Source organism: Canis lupus, chromosome 18 (genome assembly GCF_048164855.1).
Source record: "Canis lupus baileyi chromosome 18, mCanLup2.hap1, whole genome shotgun sequence".
Classification (NCBI taxonomy): Eukaryota; Metazoa; Chordata; class Mammalia; order Carnivora; family Canidae; genus Canis; species Canis lupus.
In genome coordinates, this window is record NC_132855.1 from 15981191 (window position 1) to 16004930 (window position 23740).

Below are 23740 nucleotides of genomic sequence, written 5' to 3' on the forward strand. Positions count from 1 at the left end.
GCTAGAATGACTTCCTGGTGGATTTATGATAGGCTATGTGAGAAAGAGAGTCGTCAAAGATTACTGAGTGCTCTCGCCTGAGCAACTGGAAGGACAGAGTTGCCATCAAAGGAGATGAGGAAGGCTTTGGGTGAAGCAAGTTCAGGGGAGGGAGGTATCAGGGGTTCCAAAAGTGAAGCTATCAGGTGAGCAGTTAGATGTATGAATTGTCTCTAGAGAGAGAAGACTGGACTGGAGCTACAAGTTTGGAAGCCATGGGGCTATGGATGACAAAGCACTGGGACTGGGTGAGAACACCCAAAAAGTGACATAAGGTGGGGAAGACAACAAGCTCAGGACTCTGGCTGGGGCACTCCAACCTGAAGACTCCTGAGAAGGACTTAGACGTGAGGTAGAAGTAACACCAAGAATGTGTGGTCTGGAGGCCAGGGAAAAGGCATCCTGCAAAGCAGTTAGCTATGCCCAAGTACAAGGAGAATGAGACATGACCACTGCAGCAACCTGAAAGGCACCGGTCACTTTAGCAAGACCAGGTTCAGTGACATGGAGGGACAAAGGTCTGACAGGAGTGGGTTGAAAAGAGTTTGGACATTTTTGCTATAAAAGAAGCAAAAAAATAAAATGGAAAGATGCACCAAGAGAAGGGAAAAGAATAGCATGGTTTTAGGCTAATGGGAACAATCCAGTAGCTGGGAAAATGTGACTGACATGAGAGAAAGCGGAAAAGGCTGGAGCCACGGCCTTGAATAAGCAGAGGTAGGTGGGCAGAGTCGTGGCATTCAGCAGGGTATCACAGGACAGGCGACTCTAACTGTCCCGCTCCACGACGGGGTGTTTGCTGCAGAAGAAACCACCCAGGATCTAGATGATCAAGACAGGGGTATGTAGCCTGCCTCAAACCACTGGGTAGCTACGTGACGCTGGGCAAGTCCTTTACCTTCTCTGGGCACAGCTGCTGCTTCTGAAACGGGGATGGTGATTACACGGCTGCCACAAGGGCCAGGCAAGATGATATATGTGAAAAACACTCAGCACAATGCAGGCACACAGTGAGCACCCAGGAACTGAGAACTGAATTATGAGCCCTGGAATCAAGCCCTGTACCTCTCAGGGCCTCGGTTTCTTCAAAGAGGAATTGTGAGCTTCAGTTTAGAGAGTGTGTATAGAACTGCGTGGTACACGACCGTGTGCAGTTACCATCATCACGAGAAATAAGCATTCACACTCGGAACGGATCTCCTGCCCCAGTAAGGCTCCCCAGGCTCCTAGAAGTCCTGCTTCCTTCAAAGGTCAGTTACCTCTTCGAGGAGGACTTCTCCATTACCATCCTTGTCGATTTCTTCGAAGAGGTTGGGGGACACCTCGCCATTCCATATGAACATGTACCCCTCGGGCAGACCGGCCACAAGCTCCAGCAGCTCAATGTCAAACACCAGGACAGCACTGCCGGGCACTTCTCCATCTGTCTCACCAACAGGGGAGGGGACAGCGTTAGTGCCACCAGACGGCAAGCATGCCCATCTGAACCTCCCCCCCGACCAGGGCTCCAGCTGCCTCCTGGATGGCGAACATTTCTTGTGAGAGCAAGAAAGTTCTAAGCCAGCAAGTGGTTTTTTCCAAGCTGTAGATGGTGACCATTAGTGAGTCATGAAATCCGTTTACAGGATATCAACCAGCATTTTTTTTAAATTTTTATTTATTTATGATAGTCACACAGAGAGAGAGAGAGAGGCAGAGACACAGGCAGAGGGAGAAGCAGGCTCCATGCACCCGGAGCCCAACGTGGGATTCGATCCCGGGTCTCCAGGATCGCGCCCTGGGCCAAAGGCAGGCGCTAAACCACTGCGCCACCCAGGGATCCCAGCATTTTTTTTTTTTAATTAAAGAATAAAATAGATAAGGGTACATTGCACATAGAAAGGATAGGTATGGTTTTATGGAACTTGAGTTTAATAACTTTATATGTAAAACTAAATGTCTATGTACATACGTATAAATTGTGTGTTAATGTGTAATACAGATGGGGAGACAAAATGTATTTTTTTCCCCAAGATTTTTAAATTTTATTTATTTTAGAGAGAGAGAGAAAGAGTGTGTGCACACACATGTGGGGTAGGGGGAGAGGGAGAGAATCTCAAGCAGACTCCCTGCTGATAGCAGAGCCCAAACGGGGCTCCGCCTCAGGACCCTGAGATCATGACCTGAGCCGAAACCAGGAGTCAGGTGCTTACCCAACTGAGCCGCCCAGGTGCTCCCATGGAATGTATTTCTTATTATATGTCTTGGTGAAAAAAAGTTTGAAAGCCACTAATAGAGACTACAATTGTAGAACTTTTCAATAAATCCTGTAATAGAACCTTAAAAATAGTACAGCATGCCTTAAAATCCTAAGCTAAAATATGATATAAACACAAATCTGAGAACAGTATATACAGAATGGGCCCAAAAGAGATTATATGAGTACGTGAATATATATATATATATAATGTCTTATTTGAAATTATTATATGTCATAATTATTTATAATTAATATTACTTAGTCATGTAGGGTACACATTTTTTGTGTTTCTTCTTAGACCAGGGGGACTAGCAGGCAGTTGTGCATGTTTTTGTTTTCTTTTTTAAGTAAGCTCTATACCAGATATAGGGCTCAAACTCACGACTCCGATCAAGAGTCACATGCCCCACAGACTGAGCCAGCCAGGTACCCCTAACAGACAGTATACTCACAATCATTTAAAAAATGTGAAAAAGAGAAAATCGATCCAAAGTATATGTTTCTTATAAGTTAGCACTTCCTACCTCCTCCATCTCCAGAGAGCTGGAGCATAAAACACTGGAGAAGATGGCCCTGATTCTTTGGGTTTTAAATAGAAGAAGCAGGGACTTCTCGATCCCGGGACTCTGGGATCATGCCCTGAGCCAAAGGCAGATGCTCAACCACTGAGCCACCCAGGCGTCCCAAATAGGTAGAATCTTTAAAAAATAATAATAACAAATGGAAAGAGCATATTGCGGTTCTAAATATGGCACCCCAAAAGCACAACATTCAGATTGTGAATATGCCCCAAGCATTCCGTAATGCTGTTGCTTACTCACCCACGCCAGCTTCCCCATAGCCCAGGTGGGGTGGAATGATCACTGTCCGTTTCTCTCCAACGCACATCTCTCTGAGACCCATATCCATTCCCAACACAACTTGTCCGGATCCCAAAACAATATTATACGTCTTGCCTAAATTCCACCTGAAAATGAAACAGGGGAGTCCCTGATTAGGTCAACAACCCACTGGTCCTTGAATGTTTTCATGAGAAGAACACATATCTTCTGTGATCTTTCTGCCAAAGATACAGAACCCCTGTCTAATCAGGAGAAAACATCAGACAAGCCCAAACTGAGCAACACTGTGCAAAATAACGAACCTATAATCTTCAAAAGTGTGAAGAAAATCAAGGGAAGACCAAGAAGCCATTCCAGAACACTAGAGCATACTGAGTGAGATCCTTTTGCTATAAAGGATAAAAGACCTTATGGGAACAACTAGCAAAACTTAGGTGGGGTCTGAGGATTAAAGATGGTAACATATCAGTGTTAATTCTGGTTATGAAGTATGTGTTAAATTATGCAGGAGAATGTCTGTATTTGTAGGAAATGTACACTGAAGTACTCGGGGTGGTGGGATATCATGGTGGCAACTCCAATGATTCCAGGGAGAAAGAAATTTTTTGTGCTGTTCTTACAACTTTTCTATTTTTTAAAGTTTTATTTATTTGAGAAAGAGAGTGAGCATGAGAGAGAGTAGGAGTGGGGGCGGGGGTGGGGAGGAAAGAGGGAGAGGGAGGTGCAGACCCCCACCCCCACACTGAGCAGGAACCCTGATGCGGGACTCATCCCAGGACCCTGGGATCATGACCTGAGCCGAAGGCAGCTGCTTAACCGACTGAGCCACCAGGTGCCCAATATTTTAATCACTATCCTAGTAAGGAATTTTCATGAGAATTTGAAAAATTTGTAATATAGTTACGACCCTGGGTTTTGGATTTAGCAAGACCTGAGTCTGAATCTTGCTTCTGACACTTAATTGGACCGTGAAAAAGAAAATCCCTCCATTTCCTCATCTATAAACTGCAGATAATAGTAGCTACCTCACAGGGGTATTCTCAGTGGTAAATAATGGGCCATGCTGGCACGGGGGAGAACAAATACAAAGAGCTCAGTAAATGGATGGCCTTGAGTATGTGAAATGCTTGCATCTGTAATAGGTTTGACGTTAGAAAAATAACTGAAAGTTTAACTTTAGCCATGATTTAAATTACTCTGGATGTCCACGGTCCCTGGGAAATCCACATAAATCAAAGGTGGCTCTATCACCTCGGTCACTACTGAAAATAAATGTTTCCACATGTACCTCAGTACGCTCCCCCACCTCCTAAAGACGAACAATGGAGATATTCTTCAATCTCAGGCTGGAAAAGCCTCTCCAAGCTCCTCAGAGCCCCATGGGGACCCCTTCCCAGGTGGCGACAGCATGCAAGGGACAGCCCCTCCAGGTCACAGCCCCTTCTAGGCTCCCCAGCCTCCCCTGGGTGCAGGGCTACCGCCACTTTGCCTCCTCAAGCTGGTCGTCAGGCACCGACACACCAAACCAGGGTTTGCACCTGTCTTACCTGGGACAAAGTCAAAACAAAGTCCACTCTGGCGCGGGAGGCCTTGGCCCAAGGCCTGTGGGAGGGAGCAGGATGGGCCCTCCTGCCTGGGCACAATTCCTTCTTTGTCAGCAGGCGGAGGCACCCTGGCACTGCCTTTCTCCAGGGACTACTCTGTTTCACAGTCTCCCAGAATATTCAAAAACCCCTTTAGCTCTCCGCTACCAAAGTCTGAGGCCAACTTAAACACACATGAAGAAAATCCTCCAAGCAAATGTCTCTGCTTTCCCGGGTCACCTCTGAGTGCCCCACTAAGTCTTTCTTTTTTTTCCCCCTCAGATCAGCCTCTTATTTATTTTATTTTTATTTATTTACTTGTTTTGCCAGTTTTGCCTCTGACATTCTCCTCATTCCTTCCGCGCACTCCCACGGCCCAGCCACTGCAGGCTTCCTGCTCCCCACCTGCCGCCCTCTGGCTCTCGCCCATGGTCCCCTTCCTCCTCCCAGCAGCCAGCTTCAGCAGCACCTGCCCCCCTGTTTACAGAGCCCACGAAGGCCGGAAGGCCGGGGTGGGGCAGGTCTCACCCCCTTCCTCTCCCACCTCACACCCACCACAGGCCCCATTTCCCCTTGATACTGAAGCTACACTCAGACCAGACCAGCAGGGATGCCGGATGTTACTCTGCAGTATAGAGTTACAGGGACCGCAAATGACTCTCGTGGTAGAGGGTGGAGTCTGATAAGACCAAGGAACATTACGTGGCTCCCGGATGCTCTGTGGGAATGTTGTGAATCCGCCAAACATGAGAAGGCAGGAAGGCTGATTCCCCCCCCACCCCCGCCCTACATGAGAAGCATATCCTGAACCCACTGGGAAGGAATTCCTTTGTTCACTTTCCACCACCACCACCACCACCACCACCCCCCACTCCCCACCACCCCCACCCCCGCTTCCCGACCCCCTGCCCCAGAGTCAGAGCCCCAGATAAGAATATGGGCATTAGCAAGAGCAAGGACAGCAAGCCATTGACCTTACAGACTACTCTAACCTTGTGGATCATTCTCATATGCATATGGTCCCTTGATCCCCCAAACGACAGGCCATGCTTCTTCTCCACTGCCCCCCAAAGGGGCAGTGTTAGTATTCTAATACTAATGCAAGGAGGTTTGCTATAAAAGAGGTCCTGGTATATCTGAGCCCCAGAAGCTAATTCATAGTTCATTGATTCTATAATGCATGTATTTTCACATTTTAACCTCTCTGTAATTGGGATACACTTTATCATTAACATCATGTTAATTTGGGGGCAGCATTTTTATGCAGATCTTAAAGATGCATAAAATGATGCATCTAATAATCAACACATTCTAGATCTGATGAAAAACAGGAATCCATTAGTATACAGGCTCTCATAGCAGCAGAGAGAATGCTCTGAAGAGCATGTCCCTAGGGCTCCGTCTCCATGTCTGGCTCTCGCCAGCCACACACAATGTCCCCTGAAACTAGAAGGCAGAGGGGCGGGTGGGAGGGAGAGAAGGCCCTCCCCACGCAGCATAAATACAGCAACACATACTTATTTACATGAAGCCGTTCTCTCTCCCCAAGCCCAAACTTAGGAATCTTGAGTCAGGCTCTGTATGAAAATGGATATACTTATACGGAGATATAAAGAAAGGCTGAAAATGTTTCTTTCCCAGAAGAGAATATTTTACTAACATACAACTACATCTAAAGATTCAGAAACTGGGGATCCCTGGGTGGTGCAGCGGTTTAGCGCCTGCCTTTGGCCCAGGGCGCAATCCTGGAGACCCGGGATCGAGTCCCACGTCAGGCTCCCTGCATGGAGCCTGCTTCTCCCTCTGCCTGTGTCTCTGCCTCTCTCTCTCTCTCTGTGTGTGACTATCATAAATAAATAAAAATTTTAAAAAATAAAAAATAAAAAAATAAAGATTCAGAAACATAAGAAGCATAAAGCTCCTTTTTACCCAAACTGGCTAATGATACTAGTTTATACTATTGATTCCTATTAATAAAATATCAGATTCATCTCAGTCAGTTAACATTTATAAAATGCTCCCTTTGCATTAGTTATGCTCTGGGCTAGGTGTAAAGAATAAAAATATGAATAAACATGTTGGGTTTCTCTAAGGTATTCAGACCAGCAACAGAGACTGAAACAAAAATAAATAACTATGTTAAATAATAACTTAAAACATGAGACACAGGGACGCCTGAGTGGCTCAGCGATTGAGCATCTGCCTTTGGCTCAGAGCATGATCCCCAGGTCCGGGATCGAATGCCACATGGGGCTCCTTGTGGGGAGCCTGCCTCTCCCTCTGCCTGTGTCTCTGCCTTTCTCTCTGTGTCTCTCATGAATAAATAAATAAAATCTTAAAAAACAAAAACAAAAAAAACATGAGACACAGAAGTGGGAGCAGCTGATTCTTCCTAGGAATTAAGGAAAGACTTGGAAAAGGGAGGACATCTTAGCCAGGGCAGAAGTTGGCTGGAAAGAAGGGTTTAAGCAGCGCACATCTTACACCACTACACATGGAAACCTAGGAGGCAAAAGCTTCCACCTAGCAGAAGATGAGACCAGTCCAGCAGAATGGAGTTGACAAATAGAGCCTAATGTGCCAGACTATGGAGTTTGTAATGTAGCTGTGGGTTAATTTTTAAAGACAGCAGTTAGAAGATGACATCTGTTTTTCAGAAAGACAATTTCACAGAAGCAAGGTAAGACCATTCATAGGGAACTTGTAGAATAATGCACCTGAGTAGTGATATCAGCTAGCTCCACGCAGTGGGGAAGCATGGAGAGAAACGCCCTCAACCAGTATGTGGTGAAGAGCAAAGGAGAACCATGCGAGCCTATGGCTGTTATCCACCAAGTTCACTCCCCTCCTATCCCCAGGGGCCCTTACGTGGAATCCAGCAGAGTCCCATCCAGAAGCGAGGCATTGTAGTGATACTTGAGGTAATCCCCCTTCTTACTCAGCACGGAGCAGTCCGGGGGCTTGTAGTGGGAGGTGATGCTGATGGAGTCTGAAGGGTTGTGGAAGTCAATCACGTGGATGTCAAACACCAGCACGGCCGAACCAGGGATGTTCCCTAAAGGTCAGACACAGGCAATTAATGAGGGACCCCGGTGTCACCAGGTACGTTCCCACGAACCTCCAGGGAGAGACCCGGGACTGCCGATAGGAAAACCTAGAGAGGGGAACCTGGGTGGTGGGTTGAGTATCTGCCTTTGGCTCAGGTGGTTGAGGTGGTGATCCCGGGGTTCAGGGATCGAGTCTTGCATCAGGCTCCCCGGGAAGCCTGCTTCTCCCTCTGCCTCTGTGTGTCTCTCAAGAATAAACAAATAAAAATCTTTAATGAAAATTAAAAACCTAGAGAATACGGAGAGATCGAAGCTGGAAGAGCTGTTAGAAGTAACCTAACCCTCATGGGGAAACTGAGGCACAGACTTGCCCACGGTCATGCAGCCAGTTATAGAACACAGTTTGAACAATGGTTAAAGACGTTGAGCTACAGCCCCATGGGATCGCTGAACCTGAAAGATGTATGGCTAAGTTCATCACAGATGCGGAAACTAAACGCAGCCAAATTAAGGTTCACCTGGCTCCCACTGAAGTTAAGAGATGAGAAAATCAGCTGACAGCTACTGCTGTGCAAGAGAAACTAGCAGAAACGTCACAGGGGAAAAGCTCCCAGCCAAAAGCGGCCCATATAGACTCCTCTATGATACAATATATCTAACAGTTCATAAAGTACTCTTATAACACATCGTTTCTGTTCTACACAAAATTATTAGTATAGGGGATCCCTGGGTGGCTCAGTGGTTTAGTGCCTGCCTTTGGCCCAGGGCATGATGCTGGAGTCTCAGGATTGAGTCCCACATCAGGCTCCCTGTATGGAGCCTGCTTCTCCCTCTGCCTGTGTCTCTGCCTCTCTCTCTCTTTCTCTCTGTGTCTCTCATGAATAAATGAATAAAATCTTAAAAAAAAAACTATTAGTATATTTTTCTCTTCCATCATCTCCACTTTTGAAAACGTTATCTCACATCTGAATAGCATTTTACAGTTTACCAAAGTATTTTTCAGACACATTCTCTCATTTTTTTAAAACTTTATTTTTAGGGCAGCCCAGGTGGCTCAGCAGTTTAGCGCCGCCTTCAGCCCAGGGTGTGATCCTTGAGACCCGGGATCAAGTCCCACATCGGGCTCCCTGCATGGAGCCTGCTTCTCCCTCTGCCTGTGTCTCTGCCTCTTGCTCTCTCTCCGTGTCTCTCATGAATAAATAAAATATTTAAATAAACAAACAAATAAATAAAACTTTATTTTTAAGTAATCTCCACACCCAGCGGGGGCTCGAACTCACAACCCCAAGATCAGAGTCACATGGTGGCTCGGTCCATTAAGCATCCACCTTTAGCTCTTCATGATCCCAGGGTCCTGGGATGGAGTCCCGCATTGGGCTCCCTGCTCAGCAGGGAGTCTCCTTCTCCCTCTCATTCTGCCTCTGCCTTCTACTTCCTCTGCTTGTGCTCTCTCTCAAATTTTTAAAATCTTAAAAAAAAAAAAAAAAAAAGGAGTTGCATGCTGTACCGACTGAGCTAGCCAGGCGCCCCCTATACTCTCTCATTAAATCCCTGAAGCCACCTTGTGGGGTATTTCCCTAAGTCCAGGATTAGCAGATGCTCCATGAATTTAATGACAGCTTCTCAGGGAGCTGGAGAAGGGCAAGGGGACACCTTAAACATATGCACCAATGATTAAACACACCCAGATCATTTCAGAGAAGTTGAAATATAAAACTTTTGTAAATAGTGTTACTAAGGGGGCACATGGGTGGTTTGGTCAGTTAAGCATCTGATTCTTGGTCAGTTCAGGTCATGATCTCATGGGTCCTGGGATCGAGCCCCACGTCGTGCTCTATGCTCGAGATTCTCTCTCTATCCCTCCCCCACTGCCCACCCCCACTCACATGTGCTAAAATAAATTTTAAAATAAATAAATAAATAATAAATAAATAAATAAATCTTTTTAAAAAATAGTGTTACTTATAACCAAGGATGCATAATACTTTCATTAGCACTTTACAGATAAGAAAACCAACTCAGATAGAACTTGTTCAAGAAAACAGCACAGCTACAGAAAGAATTCAAAGAGAGATAGGTATACACCAACCCCCGCCCCCCACCCCTGCCACATACTTCTCTGTGTCCATTTCTTGGTTGCCCTCTGACACACACACACACACACACACACACACACACACACACACATAATGGATGCCTAGAAAGTAATAAGCACGCTTCTAAGTGCTTTCTATGTTTTGATTTATTTAATTCTCATGATAACCCTACATTCCCAATCTAAGAGTGATTAGAAGGTAATCTGGAAGTTGGGGAACAGAACGAGAGGAAGCAATGCTTCCACAATCCCTCGGACAGAATCGGTTTTCCCCATTAGGACTGTAAACATAGCCAAGCATCCTAATTTCAGAGCTGACCCCGTGGAACAGAGTAGGCAGCGGAGTGGGCCAGAGCCTTTCCAGAAGGCCTACTCCCTCCTTCCACTAACCCTGTGGGGGAAAAATGGCCTCAACAAAACGAAATGCCAAGAATGGAGCTGGAGAACCCCACGGGGAGCCCAGCATTTCATTCCTTCCACAAGTATTTATTCACTGTTTACTTCATGCTTGGCCCCATGGTATGTCCTCCATGTCCTGACACCCTTTCTGGGCCAGTCCCTGATGGATTAGCACTAGGTCCTATGCAAACCCCACAAGGAGGCCAGGGAGACACTTATCAAAAGAAGACAGAGGTGCCCCCCCCCACCCCTGTGCAAGAGCACCTGGGTGGTCCTTGTCAGAGTGCCCCTGCCCCCACAACAACATATGATTTGGGATGAAGCAGCCTCATGCCCACAAAATTTATGAGTCTTCAGATGCTTCCCAGAGTCTTATATAATATAATTCTTTGCAGAGCTCTGTCACATACTTGATAGAAAGCCAAAACAAAAACAAAAAAAAATAAAATAACTTAAGCAAATGTTTTCCATTAATATATTATTTTTAGAGAAACGAAGGATTAATCCTGAGGGCATAACAAAGCCTGAATACTCAGAAAATATTTGTCTATTTCTGTATGTATTTGAGTAGAAGTTTACATGATACAAAACCAAGGAGCATCAAGACACTAGACAAACAGGAAATGAAGCCAGGTTTATTGAATGTGTCTTAAGATGTGAGCTGGTATGGCTTTACACATCAGAAATTAAATGGGGTGCCCTGCTGACTCAGCCTGGAGAGCATGTGATTCTTGATCTTGGGGTGGTAAGTTCAAACCCTAAACTGGGGGGTAGAGTTTACTCAAAAAAAAGAAGAAAAAGAAAGAAATTTAGGTCAGGGAGAAAAAAAATGTTTCTCCACAGTACACCCTAGCTTCCAACCAACCTGATACCTCATAGATCCTCTGAATAGACCCTACTAAGAAAATTCTGAAGACACATATATCAGTAGTAGTCAGAAGAACAAAATTAATGTGTACAGCCAGCCAGGCCAGCCACAAGCTCACCAGCGAAAAGAATGCAAAAGCAAAATTAATACTGTATCAACTATTCCTAAGCAGGTTAGCAAAAAATGGTATAGGCATATCTCAGAGATTTTGTGGGTCTGGTTCCAGACCACTGCAATAAAGTGAATAGTTCAATAAGGCGAGTCAGGTGAATTGTTTTGGCTTCCCAGTGCATATAATAAAGTTTGTTTCTACCATGCTGTGGTCTATTAGGGGTGCAATAGCATTATGTCTCGAAAACAATGTACATACCTTAACTAAAAGTATTTTATTGCTAAAAAATATAAACTATCATCTGAGCTTTTTTAAATTTTTATTTATTTATGCATGAAACAACACAGAGAGAGGCAGAGACATAGGCAGAGGGGGAAGCAGGCTCCATGCAGGGAGCCCAATGCGGAACTCGATTCCAGACCCCAGGATCATGACCTGAGCCTAAGGCAGATGCTCAACCACTAAGCACCCAGGCGCCCCTCATCTGAGCTTTCAGAGTCATAATCGCTGATCACTGACCACCATAACAAATATAATAACAATGAATAAGTTTGAAATATGGCAAGAATTACCAAAATGTGACACAGAGACATGAAGCAAGCAAATAGTGCTGGAAAAATCGCAATGATAGGCTTGCTTGATGCAGGGTCGCCACAAACTTCAATTTGTAAAACAAACAAAAAAACCCAACCATAATACTATCTGCAAAGCACAATAAAGCAAAGCGCAATAAAATGAAGTATGCCTATATGCGTGAGTAAAAAACCTAAGAGCGAAATATGGTTTAAAATACTATGCAACGATAAAAAAAAATACCTGTTGGCATAGACAGTTGTTCACAACAAATTAGGTAAAGAGAAAAATTACAAAGTAATATGTATAGATAATCCCATTTTTTTAGTTTATTTATTTTTTAGTAATCTCTACACCCAATGTGGGGCTCAAACTCATAAGCCTGAGATCAAGAGTCACATGCTCCTCCGACTGAGCCAGCCAGGTGTCCCTAGGTAATCCCATTTTTGTTAGTATTTATTAGTGGAGGTGGATGTGTATTTTCAATTCACGGTTGTATTAGTTTCCTATTGTTAGTATAACAAATTTCCACAAATTTAGTGGCTTAAAACAATGCAGATCTATTCTCATAACTCTGGAGGGTCAAAATTCTGAATTCAAGGTGTTGGCAGGGACGCGTTCCTCGTGGAGGATTCAGGGGAGAATCTGCTTCCTCGCCTTTCCAGCTTCCTGTGGCTGCCTTCACTCCTTGACCTGTGGCCCCTTTGTCCAATTTCCAAGCCAGCAGCTTAGCATTTTCTCCTCCCTCTGACCTCCTGCTTCCCTCTTACAAAGGCTCTTGTAAGTACATCAAGACCACCTGGATGGATGATCCAGAATGATCTCCCCATCTCAAGATCCTTACCTTACTCACATCTGCAAAATCCCTCCACCATGTAAGGTAACATATTGACAGGTTCCAGGGATAGGACGGGGACATCTTTTGGGGCTGCTATCCCACCTACCACATTTCAATGTTTATTCCTGCCTGGTGAGATAATGGGAGATTTTTGTTTTCTTTCGTTATCCTTACTTTCTTTTTTCTAAAGTCAACACGTATCATTTGTATAACGCTTAAAAGGAGGTTGCTATTAGAGTGACAAAGTGTTCTCAAAGTGGGTTGAGGTGATGGTTAACTCAACTCCCCACATTTACTAAAAGTCACTGAATTGGGACACCAGGGTGGCTCAGTTGGCTAAGCATCCAGCTCAGGTCATAATCTCAGGATTCTGAGAGTGAGCCTCACATTGGGCTCATGTCCAGCACAAAGTCGGCTTGAGATTCTCTCTCCCTCTCCCTCTGCCCCTCCTGCTCGTGCTCTCTCTCTCCCTAAAACAAATAAATCTTCACAACTCACGGAATTGTACACTTAAAATGGGTAAATTTTATGACACATAAATTACATCTCAATAAAACTATTAAAAAACAAAAACCAGGGACACCTGGGTGGCTCAGTGGCTGGGCGTCTGCCTTCAGCTCAGGGCATGATCCTGGAGTCCTGGGATCGAGTCCCGCGTCAGGCTCCCTGCTCCCTCTGCCTATGTCTCTACCTCTGTCTCTCTTGAATAAATAAATTAAAAACCTTAAAAAAAAACAAAAACAAAAAAGGGGAGAGGTTTGCAATATACTTTCAAATGACTCAACAACAAAAACAAACAAAAAATGTAATTAGAGAGAAAAAATAAACAGCAAGATGTTAACAGCTGATGAATCTATGAGTTTGACTCCTAGTTCTTTCAACTTTGGCACAAGTCTAAGAATTTTCCAAGAGGAAATTGGGCAGTGGGGACAAGAGGAAAGAATAGAGCATCTCTAGAAACCAACGCTATTTGGACATTCAAGTCTTTAATGGGACATCAGGTTCCACATTCTGGCTCTCAAGAAGCCCTGATTGCTTGGAAGCAGCCTGGAAGCAGCGAGCACTCACCTCTTCCTTCCTCTCCGTAGCCGAGGTGAGGCGGGACCACAATCCTCCTCTTCTCTCCGATGCAGACACCAAGTAGACCTTCATCCATGCCAGCAATCACGTAGCCCTGCCCGATGTATGTGTCAAAGGTGCGGTTCCGTGAGTAGCTGGAAAAGAAGGAAGGACAGAAAGGTTCCTCACAAGCGACACCACAGCAGCTGTGCATGTTAGGGGCATGAGAGGCAGCAGGAAGCCAGAAGACTCCAGACCCTGGAAGAGGCTGAAGCTTAGTTTGTGAGGACACAGCCTGGAAACATGCTCCCAGGGAACCCACACTCCCTAGAACTCACACACGGTGTGGGAGCAGCTGGGTACAAAACCACTCCCAGAAACAAGCCTCCAACCCTCTGGTCTGGTCAGGTTATGGATGGGATGCACCAGACAAGACGCAGCCACACAGAAATGTAGCTAATGTAAATCGGACTGTGCTTGGTAACCATGTCAAGTTAATTTTAAAAAAGCATCAAAGGTGGACCTTCTTAGAAACTAAGAATGTGTCACAAGACAACGTTCCAGTATCTGAAGCAGAGAATATCTGTATATATGAGGCATGGATATTTGGATTGCCAGGAAAGTAACAAATACACAGAAAACAATTGAACTGTGCAGTCTCTACCAGGGCCCAGAGGAAGTCTTCCTACTGTAACCCCTGCTCACCAAGCCACCTTCTGGGGAGTACTTGGGTTTCCCAAGTGCCATGGGCAGGAGGCCCAAGCATTCTGCTCAGTGGAGAGATCCAGCCTTTGTATAAACTGCCAGTTGAATCCGATTCCTGTGAGTTTGGTGAGGACAGGAATCAATTCCCCAAAGCCAGATGTTTCCAGAATAAAATAATAAAACTTCACACGCCACGTCTGCTACCCAGGGACCTGCACTCATTCCTCACCCCCACCTGGTGCAGAGGTGGCAAAAAGCCTGTCATGAAAGAGTTGGTCTGTTCCACCATGACCTCAAACACAGCCAAAGGATGACCACCTCCGGGAAGATGGCCAGCCGAGTGGGGCCAGGGGGATGAAAAGACTGAGCTGCGAGGGGCTCCCCTTTTACAGTAGCTCTCAGAGACCAAACAGAAAGCCAAAGGATGTGAAAAATCACAAGAACAGATGATTCTCCTCACCCAGGAAGCCGGTCATCTACATAGACCCCTCGCCCCCATGGAGAAAGACCCTGTTGCCCACATTGTGCAGCTCCAGACCTCAGCCCTCACACAACCAGGAAGGCCAGGATGGGAACACAGTAGGGCAGGAAAGCAGGCTTGGCTCCCTAGCATCCTCTCGCCATGAGCCAGCCTTTTGCCTTCCCCAGGTTACTGACTCTCTGGCCAGTACCTGGAGATCATCAGCAGAGAACAGCCTTGGTGGCACTCCAGACCTCAGGCATTCAAGGCAGAGGAGGACACCTGCCTGATGGGGTCCCTCATAAAGGGACACTGAGCAGTGGGAGAGATGGCAGGTGCCTCAGAGAAGGCTGCGCCACTGGGTGGAAGAGTCAGCAAAGATCCCATAGGGTTCGGGGAGACAGCAGACACCGAGGAGGTAGGATCTGCACCAGGGAAAGCACTGGGGTGACAGTGGGGCTGAGGCCAAGAGGCACAAAGGAGCCTCAGAAGAAGAGAACGGAGGAGCAGAGTGGCCGCCGGGAATTGTAGAGCACTCTGAATAACTTTAAAAGAAGACTTAAGAGAGCCTGGGTGGCTCAGTAGTTGAGCGTCTGCCTTTGGCTCAGGGCATGATCCCAGGGTCCTGGGATCTAGTCCCGCATCAGGATCCCTGTAGGGAACCTGCTTCTCCCTCTGTCTGTGTCTCTGCCTCTCTCTGTGTCTCTCATGAATAAATGAATAAAATCTTTTTAAAAATAGGGCAGCCCCATTGGCGCAGCGGTTTGGCGCCGCCTGCAGCCCGGGGTGTGATCCTGGAGGCCCGGGATCGAGTCCCATGTCAGGCTCCCTGCATGGAGCCTGCTTCTCCCTCTGCTTGTGTCTCTGCCTCTCTCTCTCTCTGTGTGTGTGTCTCTCATGAATAAATAAATAAAATCTTTTAAAAAAATCTTTTAAAAAATAAAATAAAATAGGAATTTTAATAAAGAATATTTCCAAGGATAAAAATATAAAACCCTTAAAAGGGGCTGAGGAAAATATAGACAAATGTTCATGTACTCTAGGGGATGGGACAGATTTGTTATTTTTAGCAAGTTCCCAAAGACAGACTATGTAAGAATTTATATAAGAATAAAGGAAATCATAAAAGAGAAGTTAAATGTATTTAACAAAGTCACAATAACCAAAATAAAAATGCAAATAAACATGGAATATGCTTTGGACAATATACAGCCATAAACGGGTTACTATCTTTAATATACCTCTGTATATTAAAATTGTTAAGAAAAAGACAAATACCAATACCCTCAACATAAAAACAGGCAAAAGATACAACACATAAATCACAAAAGAAGATATCCAAATGGTCTTGTAATAAATATTTGAAACAATTTCAACCTCAATAGCAATCAAGAAATTCAGATTAAAACTATAAGGTTCCAGGCAGCCTGGTGGCTCAGCAGTTGGTGCCTGCCCTCTGCCCAGGGCGTGATCCCAGGGTCCCGGGATCGAGTCCCACGTCGGGCGCCCTGCATGGAGCCTGCTTCTCCCTCTGCCTGTGTCTCTGCCTCTCTCTCTCTGTGCCTCTCATGAATAAATAAATAAAATCTTAAAAAAAAAAAAACTATCCATTTTTCTCCTATAAATTGGCAAAAATTATTTAAAAATGATTCTCAGTGTTGAGAGAGTTTGAGGGAATGAAGCTCCTTTAGAGTGTTGGGGAATAAAAGCTTCCCCGAGGACAGCTTGGTTGTGTATATCAAAAACTATAAAAATACACATAATCTTTGACCCAAAGATTCTTCTAGAAATTTATCCCAAGGAAACAATCTTACACGTTAAGATTTAGCTGCAAAAATAATTACTGCAGCCCTACTTAGACTGTCAAAAGGAAGAAAACAAAGATGGTGACTAACATATCATGATGAGTGCTGAGTACCGTGTAGAATTGTTAAATCACTATGTTGTACACCTGAAGCTAATATAACTCTGTCAACTACAATAAAAAAGAAAACAACTGGGATTAATTACCTAAATTAAGGCAAATCCATATAATAGAAAATTCTGTAGCCATTAGGATGGACTAGATCCCAATGCACTAAAGTGGAAAGCATTTTTAAAACCTAATAAAATTGTCACTCCTTTATTTTTTTGTTAAAGTTTTATTTATTTGGGGGGGTGGGGGTGGGACAGAGGGAGACAGGGACTCTTAAGCAGACCCTCTGCTAAGCACAGAGTCCAATTCATGGCTCCTTCTCACACCCTGAGATCATAGTCTGAGACAAAATCAAGAGTTGGATGCTTTACAGACTGAGCCACCCAGGCACCCTGTGGTTCCTCTAATATGGAAATAAATCTGGTGCACACTAGAAAAAATGGTCTTTTAATTAGAAATAGAATTCCAGGGATGCCTGGGTGGCTCAGCAGTTGAGCATCTGCCTTTGGCTCAGGGCGTGATCCCAGGGTCCTGGGATCGAGTCCCACATCGGGCTCCCTGCATGGAGCCTGCTTCTCTCTGCCTGTGTCTCTGCCTTTCTCTCTATATCTCTCATGAATAAATAAATAAAATCTTAAAAAAAAAAAAAGAAATAGAATTCCAGGAAATAAAGGACAGAACCAAGCTCATAAGTAACGGGTAATAAATAACATGCACACACTGAATGTTTTCTGTAATAGAAAAAAATAAATAAATAAAGACAACTCAAATGTTCATCAGTAGGGGAATGGTTAAATAAATTGAGAATATTCACCCAATGAAAACACTATGCAGACATAAAAAACAAATTAGCTCTCTTATATGTGTACAGTATAAATTGTTTATGTATGAATTTTTTAATTAGGTAGGCTCCACGCAAGCACGGAGCCCAACCCAGGAGCTTGAACTCATGACTGTGAGATCAAAACCTGAGCTGTCTCTCTATATATCAATATGGAAAAATCCCAAGATGGAAAAATAAAAAGGAAGAGGCAGGGTGGTGTATTCCATCTGCTATATACTATAAAGGGGAGAAAATAAGATAACATCTGTATTTGTGTTGGGACGCCTGGGTGGCTCAGTGGTTGAGCATCTGCCTTTGGCTCAGGGCGTGATCCCAGGATCTGGGATTGAGTCCCGCATCGGGCTCCCTGCAGGGAGCCTATTTCTCCTATGTCTCTGCCTCTCTCTCTCTCTATATATATATATATCTCTCATGAAGAAATAAATAAATAAATCTTAAAACACACACACACACACATCTGTATTTGTATATATCTACATTAGAAAAAAAAATCCGCACAGTGGAAGAATAAAAAAGAAACATTAATAAAAGTGGTTAATTCTAGAGGTGCCTGGATGGCTCAGTTGGTGGAGTGTACAACTCTTGATCTCAGGGTCTTGAGTTCAAGCCCTTTTGGGCATAGAGATGAAAGAAAGGAAAGGAAGAAAGGAGGAAAGGAAGGAAGGAAGGAAGGAAGGAAGGAAGGAAGGAAGGAAGGAAGGAAGGAACGAACGGACGGAGGGAGGGAGGGAGGGAGGGAGGGAGAGAGGGAGGGAGGGAGGAAGAAAGAAAGAAAGTTAATTCCAAGTGGCTAGAGAAAAGGGAGATGGAAGGTAGGCAGGGGCAAGTAATAGGACATATCTTAATACACACTTAGTTTTAATTCTGAACCATGTGACTATTACTTTTTCCAAAAAGATCAAATGAAAATTATAAAGGAAGAGACCCTAAGAACAGGAAGGATAAATTATTCAAGCAAATGGGACGCCTGGATAGCTCAGCGGTTGGGCGACTGCCTTTGCCTCAGGGCATGATCCTGGGGTCCTGGGATCAAGTCCCACATTGGGCTCCCCGTGGAGAGCCTGCTTCTCTCTCTGCCTGTGTCTCTGCCTCTCTCTGTGTGTCTCTCATGAATAAATAAATAAAATCTTAAAAAAAAATATTCAAGCAAAATAATGCCATATGAAAATTCTTCTGTACTATTTTGGATGACTAAAGAAATCAGAAGTCTATTACCTCAGAGAGACAGGTAGGCTGCTGTCTCTACCTGTTCGCTCTACAGGAAGCTGAAGAGGTGGTTTCCCAAGGGCACATGCCACTTGAAAGAGCAAGACCTAGCAAGCTGCCTGCCGCCTGCTCCAGCCACCTGTACAAGGGCAAGCTACTAAGCAAAACAGGACTGAATAACAACAGAGGCATGGTAATTAACCTTTGCAGCATCAGGAAGGAAGCCACAAGCACTCAACCTGTCTCCTCCAGCAGCCTTTGAAGTTCACAGAGCTTGCTTTACATACCTTATCTCTTTAACCATCTCTGAGAAAGGTGCTAATTACAGTGGGGGGGGGGAGCGGGGGGCACAGGACTAAATTTCGGGGAGGTCAAATGCCGTCCAAAGTCACCACACACCGGGACCAGAACCCACCTTTCCTGGCACCAAGTCTGTTGTCCCCTCTTCCGACCACCCAGACCTCAGTTCTGGCCACTTCCCATCCTGGATCCCATAGTTGGCTCCCTACTTGGATAGTTGAGCAAGGTATAAGGAATGGTGGGAGTGTAGGCTGAGTCTATCCCGTTTTCCTGCAGACTTATATCCCACAGGCTCCAAGAAGGAGACTGTTCTAACAGCCTCTGAAGGAATTCAATGTCAGAAAACAATCTATGCTAGAGATGAAAATGCTAACTACAAATCAGCATTGACAGAGTTCAGATCATGGTCCAGCCAGAGGTAGACTATCTTTAATAAGATGCTCTGGTGAGTGAAGGCTCCAGTAGTTTCCTTACCTGGAATCAAAGAAGGTGCCATCCAGAAGGGTGCCATTGTAATGATACCTGAGAAAGTCCCCACTTTGACTTCGCCGCTCACAGTTTTCTGGGACTACCTTATTCTCAATGGAAATGCCATCCTTGGGGTTATGGAGGTCCAATAAAGCAACATCAAACACCAGAGATGCCTGTCCAGGAATGTCTTTCCCTAGAGTAGAATGGAGGAAGATGATGAAATCAGGACATGAGATTTAGGAAGGGCTTTTAACTACAACTCAACTCCCACTGTGTTGGTGTTACTCATTCCTTAAAGCTTCCAAGCTGAGGAAATAAACGTTCTTTCACATGTTGGGTGGCCCCCTGGTGTTCAACTATTTCTGCCACCACCATGTCTATGGTGCCCAACCATGCGCTTGCGGGCATAATATGAAGCCTGACTTCTTCAGAAAAAGGAGCAAACCAATATTGATGACACACAAGACTACCATGACCGTATTTTCTATGCTTGTGCTGACAAATCAAGGCTCTATGTGGGTGGTTATGCACCCACATGAAAACCCAAATACATGCCTCTGTGGGTTTCTGTCTGTGTACAAATGCAAATCACAGACATTTACAGGCATAAATTCCAAACCTTGGACTTGATTCTACAGAATATTACACAGACTTGTTCTGTGGAACCATCAGCCAATGTTTTGAAGACGCAAAATGCAAAAAATCAATTTATTAAGTGCATCCAAAACAAGATATAAATAAAATTAAAGCTAGCTAAGAGGGAGGAAAAATGGTACCCACAATGCAAAATATAAATCCTCAAATTCCTTTTATCCCACTTCTGGATGGTACTGCTTCTTTGGGATGTTCCCAACAGTGGGGACCTAGTGAATATACACAAAATGATAATCTACCTGAAGAGATTATTGGGTACTAGCTCTTCTTGCAAGGATCAACATCAACCAATAAATACCTCAATTCAGTACTTTGAGATAAAGGAAGTTAACTGACAAACCACCTACCTCAACATTCTTGTCATTCGATATACCTTTGCAAAGGAGTAGACCCGCAAGTGAATGACAGCACAACAGGCCTGAGCTCCTTCAATAGGTTCTTTGGCAGAGCCCATCACCCCCCCCTTCACCTCAGGGAAACAATGAAATCTGTTGAAAACTGCTGCTGAGTCAGTCTCTGGAATGTAAGGTGTGGTCAATCCTCCAAGTGTGTGTATGGGGGTGTGTGTGTGATAGAATATGAATCTTGTACTTTTCTGTATTTTTTCATTTATTAGAAAAAAGAAAGCCTTAAAAGTAGAGCTTAAAATTTTTCTAACATTATCATATACTAATTGAAATTTTTTTTTAAGATTTTATTTATTTATTCATGAGAGACAGAGAGAGAGTCAGAGACAATGGCAGAGGGAGGAACAGACTCCATGCAGGGGGCCCGATGTGGGACTGGATCCCGGGACTTCGGGATCATATCATGGGCCAAAGGCAGACGCTTAACTGCTGAGCCACCCAGGCATCCCAAATATTTGTTTTTTTAATAACAATTTTATCAAGATATAATTTCCATATCATACAATATATATAGGGTGCCTGGATAGTTCAGATGGTTAAATATCCAACTCTTGATTTTGGCTCAGTTGTGATCTCAAGAGTTGTGCGATGGAGACCCACGTCAGGTTCAGCGCTGGGTATGGAGCCTGCTTAAGATTCACTCTCCCCCTCTACCCCTCCCCAACCTCTCTAAAATAAACAAATAAACAAATGAATAAATAAAGTCATACCTGGATAGCTGAGCACAGTATTAAAGTATTAAATAAATATTTAAAATAAATAGTTTATTTATTTATAACATGTTGTTTATTTAACATAAATAAAGAATATTCCTCAAATAAGGCCAGGCATCTAGTTTTATTACATATGATGTATGCATCTGGATGATGTCAAAAAGATTTGAGAGCCAAGAAAAATGACCTTCCACTGGCTAAGGATGAGACCACTTGAGTATCAGAATAGCATAATGTCTTGATGAGGGGAGAATTAAGACATATTTACAGCAGTTGTTTTCAAATTTTATTCTTCTCTTAGCAAGGAATCCCCACCCCTGCTTTTTTTTGAAGAAACTGACTGCTGGGCAGCCCTGTGGCCCAGCGGTTTAGCGCCACCTTCGGCCCAGGCCATGATCCTGGAGACCCGGGATCTAGTCCCATGTCGGGCTCCCTGCATGGAGCCTGCTCTCTCTCTGTCTGTGTCTCTGCCTCTCTCTCTGTGTCTCTCATGAATAAATAAATAAAATCTTAAAGAAAAGAAAAGAAAGAAAGAAAGAAAGAAAGAAAGAAAGAAAGAAAGAAAGAAAGAAAGAAAGAAAAGAAAGAAAAGAAAAGAAAGAAAGAAGAAAGAAAGAAAGAGAAAGAAAGAAAGAGAAAGAAAGAAAGAAAGAAAGAAAGAAAGAAAGAAAGAAAAGAAAAGAAAAGAAAAGAAAGAAAAGAAAAGAAAAGAAAAGAAAAGAAAAGAAAAGAAAAGAAAAGAAAAGAAAAGAAAAAGAAACTGCAGATCCCCAGCAATAAAAGTGGAGGTGGACAGGAAAGAAGGCTGAGCTGCTTTTCCTCCTTTCTCCTCCTGATCCATAGACATACAGAGCCAAACATAGCTTGGGAAACTTTATGTTAGGGTTATTATAAGTCGGGTACCACAGTCAGTAAACTTCTTAAATGCATTATGTTTCCATTTCAATTCTTTTTTTTTTTTTTAAGATTTTTTTTAAATTTTTTATTTATTTATGATAGTCACGGAGAGAGAGAGAGAGAGGCAGAGACATAGGCAGAGGGAGAAGCAGGCTCCATGCACCGGGAGCCCGACGTGGGATTCGATCCCGGGTCTCCAGGATCGCGCCCTGGGCCAAAGGCAGGCGCCAAACCGCTGCGCCACCCAGGGATCCCTCCATTTCAATTCTTAACTATAGATATCTGTTTATTTAAATACCAGAAAGTTCTCTTTGTTGTGTTAGCCTGTCCATGTGATTAAATATGCCCGAAATTAAAATATGAATAACTGCAAAACTCCATTTACGAGCCAATGTTCTGTTTTCTCTCTGCGAAAATGACACTAGTTCAAATTAATGTTTTTTTCTCACATTGTGCTTTACATCTGTCCGCAGGGAACTAATGTCACAGGTAAAATCCACCACGGAGGTACAAATGCAGGTGGGGGGACGGCAATTCTGGCCTCTTATACTAAATTGTTATCTCGAGATCTACAACCTTTGGACTTTCTAGTTCAAATCTCATTTCATAGATGGGAAAATATAGGCTGGAGAGGTTGGTGCCCAAGGTTACAGCTTAGGAGGCAGTGGCAGATGCTTACTTATGAATGCCAATGACCATTAATAAGTAGAAGTTTCCACAATTCGGTGATGAGATGGTAGATGATCTGGACTAGCACTGCCCAACAGAACTTTCCACAGTAATGGAAATGCTTTGTAACTGCTCTGTCCAGTACAGGAGCCCTCAGTAACATGTGCCTCTTAAGTACATGAAATGTGGCAGTGTGGCTAAGGAACAGAATTTTAGATTTTACTTAATTTTAATTTATATTCAATTTAAATATAAATAGCCATTATGTTGCTAGTGGCTACGATACTGGATAGTGCAAGTCTAGACTAAAAAAATCTGGTGGGTTTCATGTGGTAAGCTGAATTAATCACAGCAATAAAAATAAGGACAAATGAAGGGCGCCTGGCTGGCTTAACAGGAAGAGCATGCGACTCTTGATCTCAGGGTTGTGAGTTCCAGCCCCACAATGGATATAGAGATTACTGAAAAATAAAATAAAAATTAAAAAAAAAGGACAGATGAGAGTAGCTTGAAGAATGAGAAAGACTTACCATCTCCTTCTTCTCCATAGGCCAGAAAAGGAGGTATGGTGATGATGCGCTTTTCCCCCACACACATCCCCAACAGCCCTTTATCCATTCCAGGAATCAGCCAGCCAATGCCCACATATGTGTCATATGTTTTCATGCGATTATGACTGAAAGCCAATGAGAAAGGGGTGAAGTTCCATGCCATGAGGGTGTTTCCAACTCATTTCTCAATAAGGTTTTAGATACACAGCTCAACAGTGAAACTCTACCCATCCCTGAAGACAGGCATTTTTGGG

The 23740-nt window shown here is 44.0% G+C and overlaps 2 protein-coding genes across 3 annotated transcripts in view; one reads left to right on the plus strand and one right to left on the minus strand.

Moving 5' to 3' along the window:
* LOC140608716 (retinitis pigmentosa 9 protein-like) overlaps positions 1-23740 on the plus strand; it is a 185880-nt gene that overhangs the window by 121420 nt on the left and 40720 nt on the right. The window lies entirely within an intron of this gene.
* The window catches only part of FKBP9 (FKBP prolyl isomerase 9), a 41307-nt gene that overhangs the window by 2604 nt on the left and 14963 nt on the right, over positions 1-23740 (minus strand). For both annotated transcript variants that reach the window (XM_072783538.1, XM_072783537.1), the window contains exons 4-9: positions 23466-23611; positions 19599-19788; positions 13704-13849; positions 7572-7758; positions 3100-3245; positions 1299-1462 (exon numbers count right to left, since the gene is read on the minus strand). In XM_072783538.1, the coding sequence (XP_072639639.1) occupies positions 1299-1462; positions 3100-3245; positions 7572-7758; positions 13704-13849; positions 19599-19788; positions 23466-23611 (979 nt within the window). The remainder of the gene's footprint in view (positions 1-1298; positions 1463-3099; positions 3246-7571; positions 7759-13703; positions 13850-19598; positions 19789-23465; positions 23612-23740) is intronic.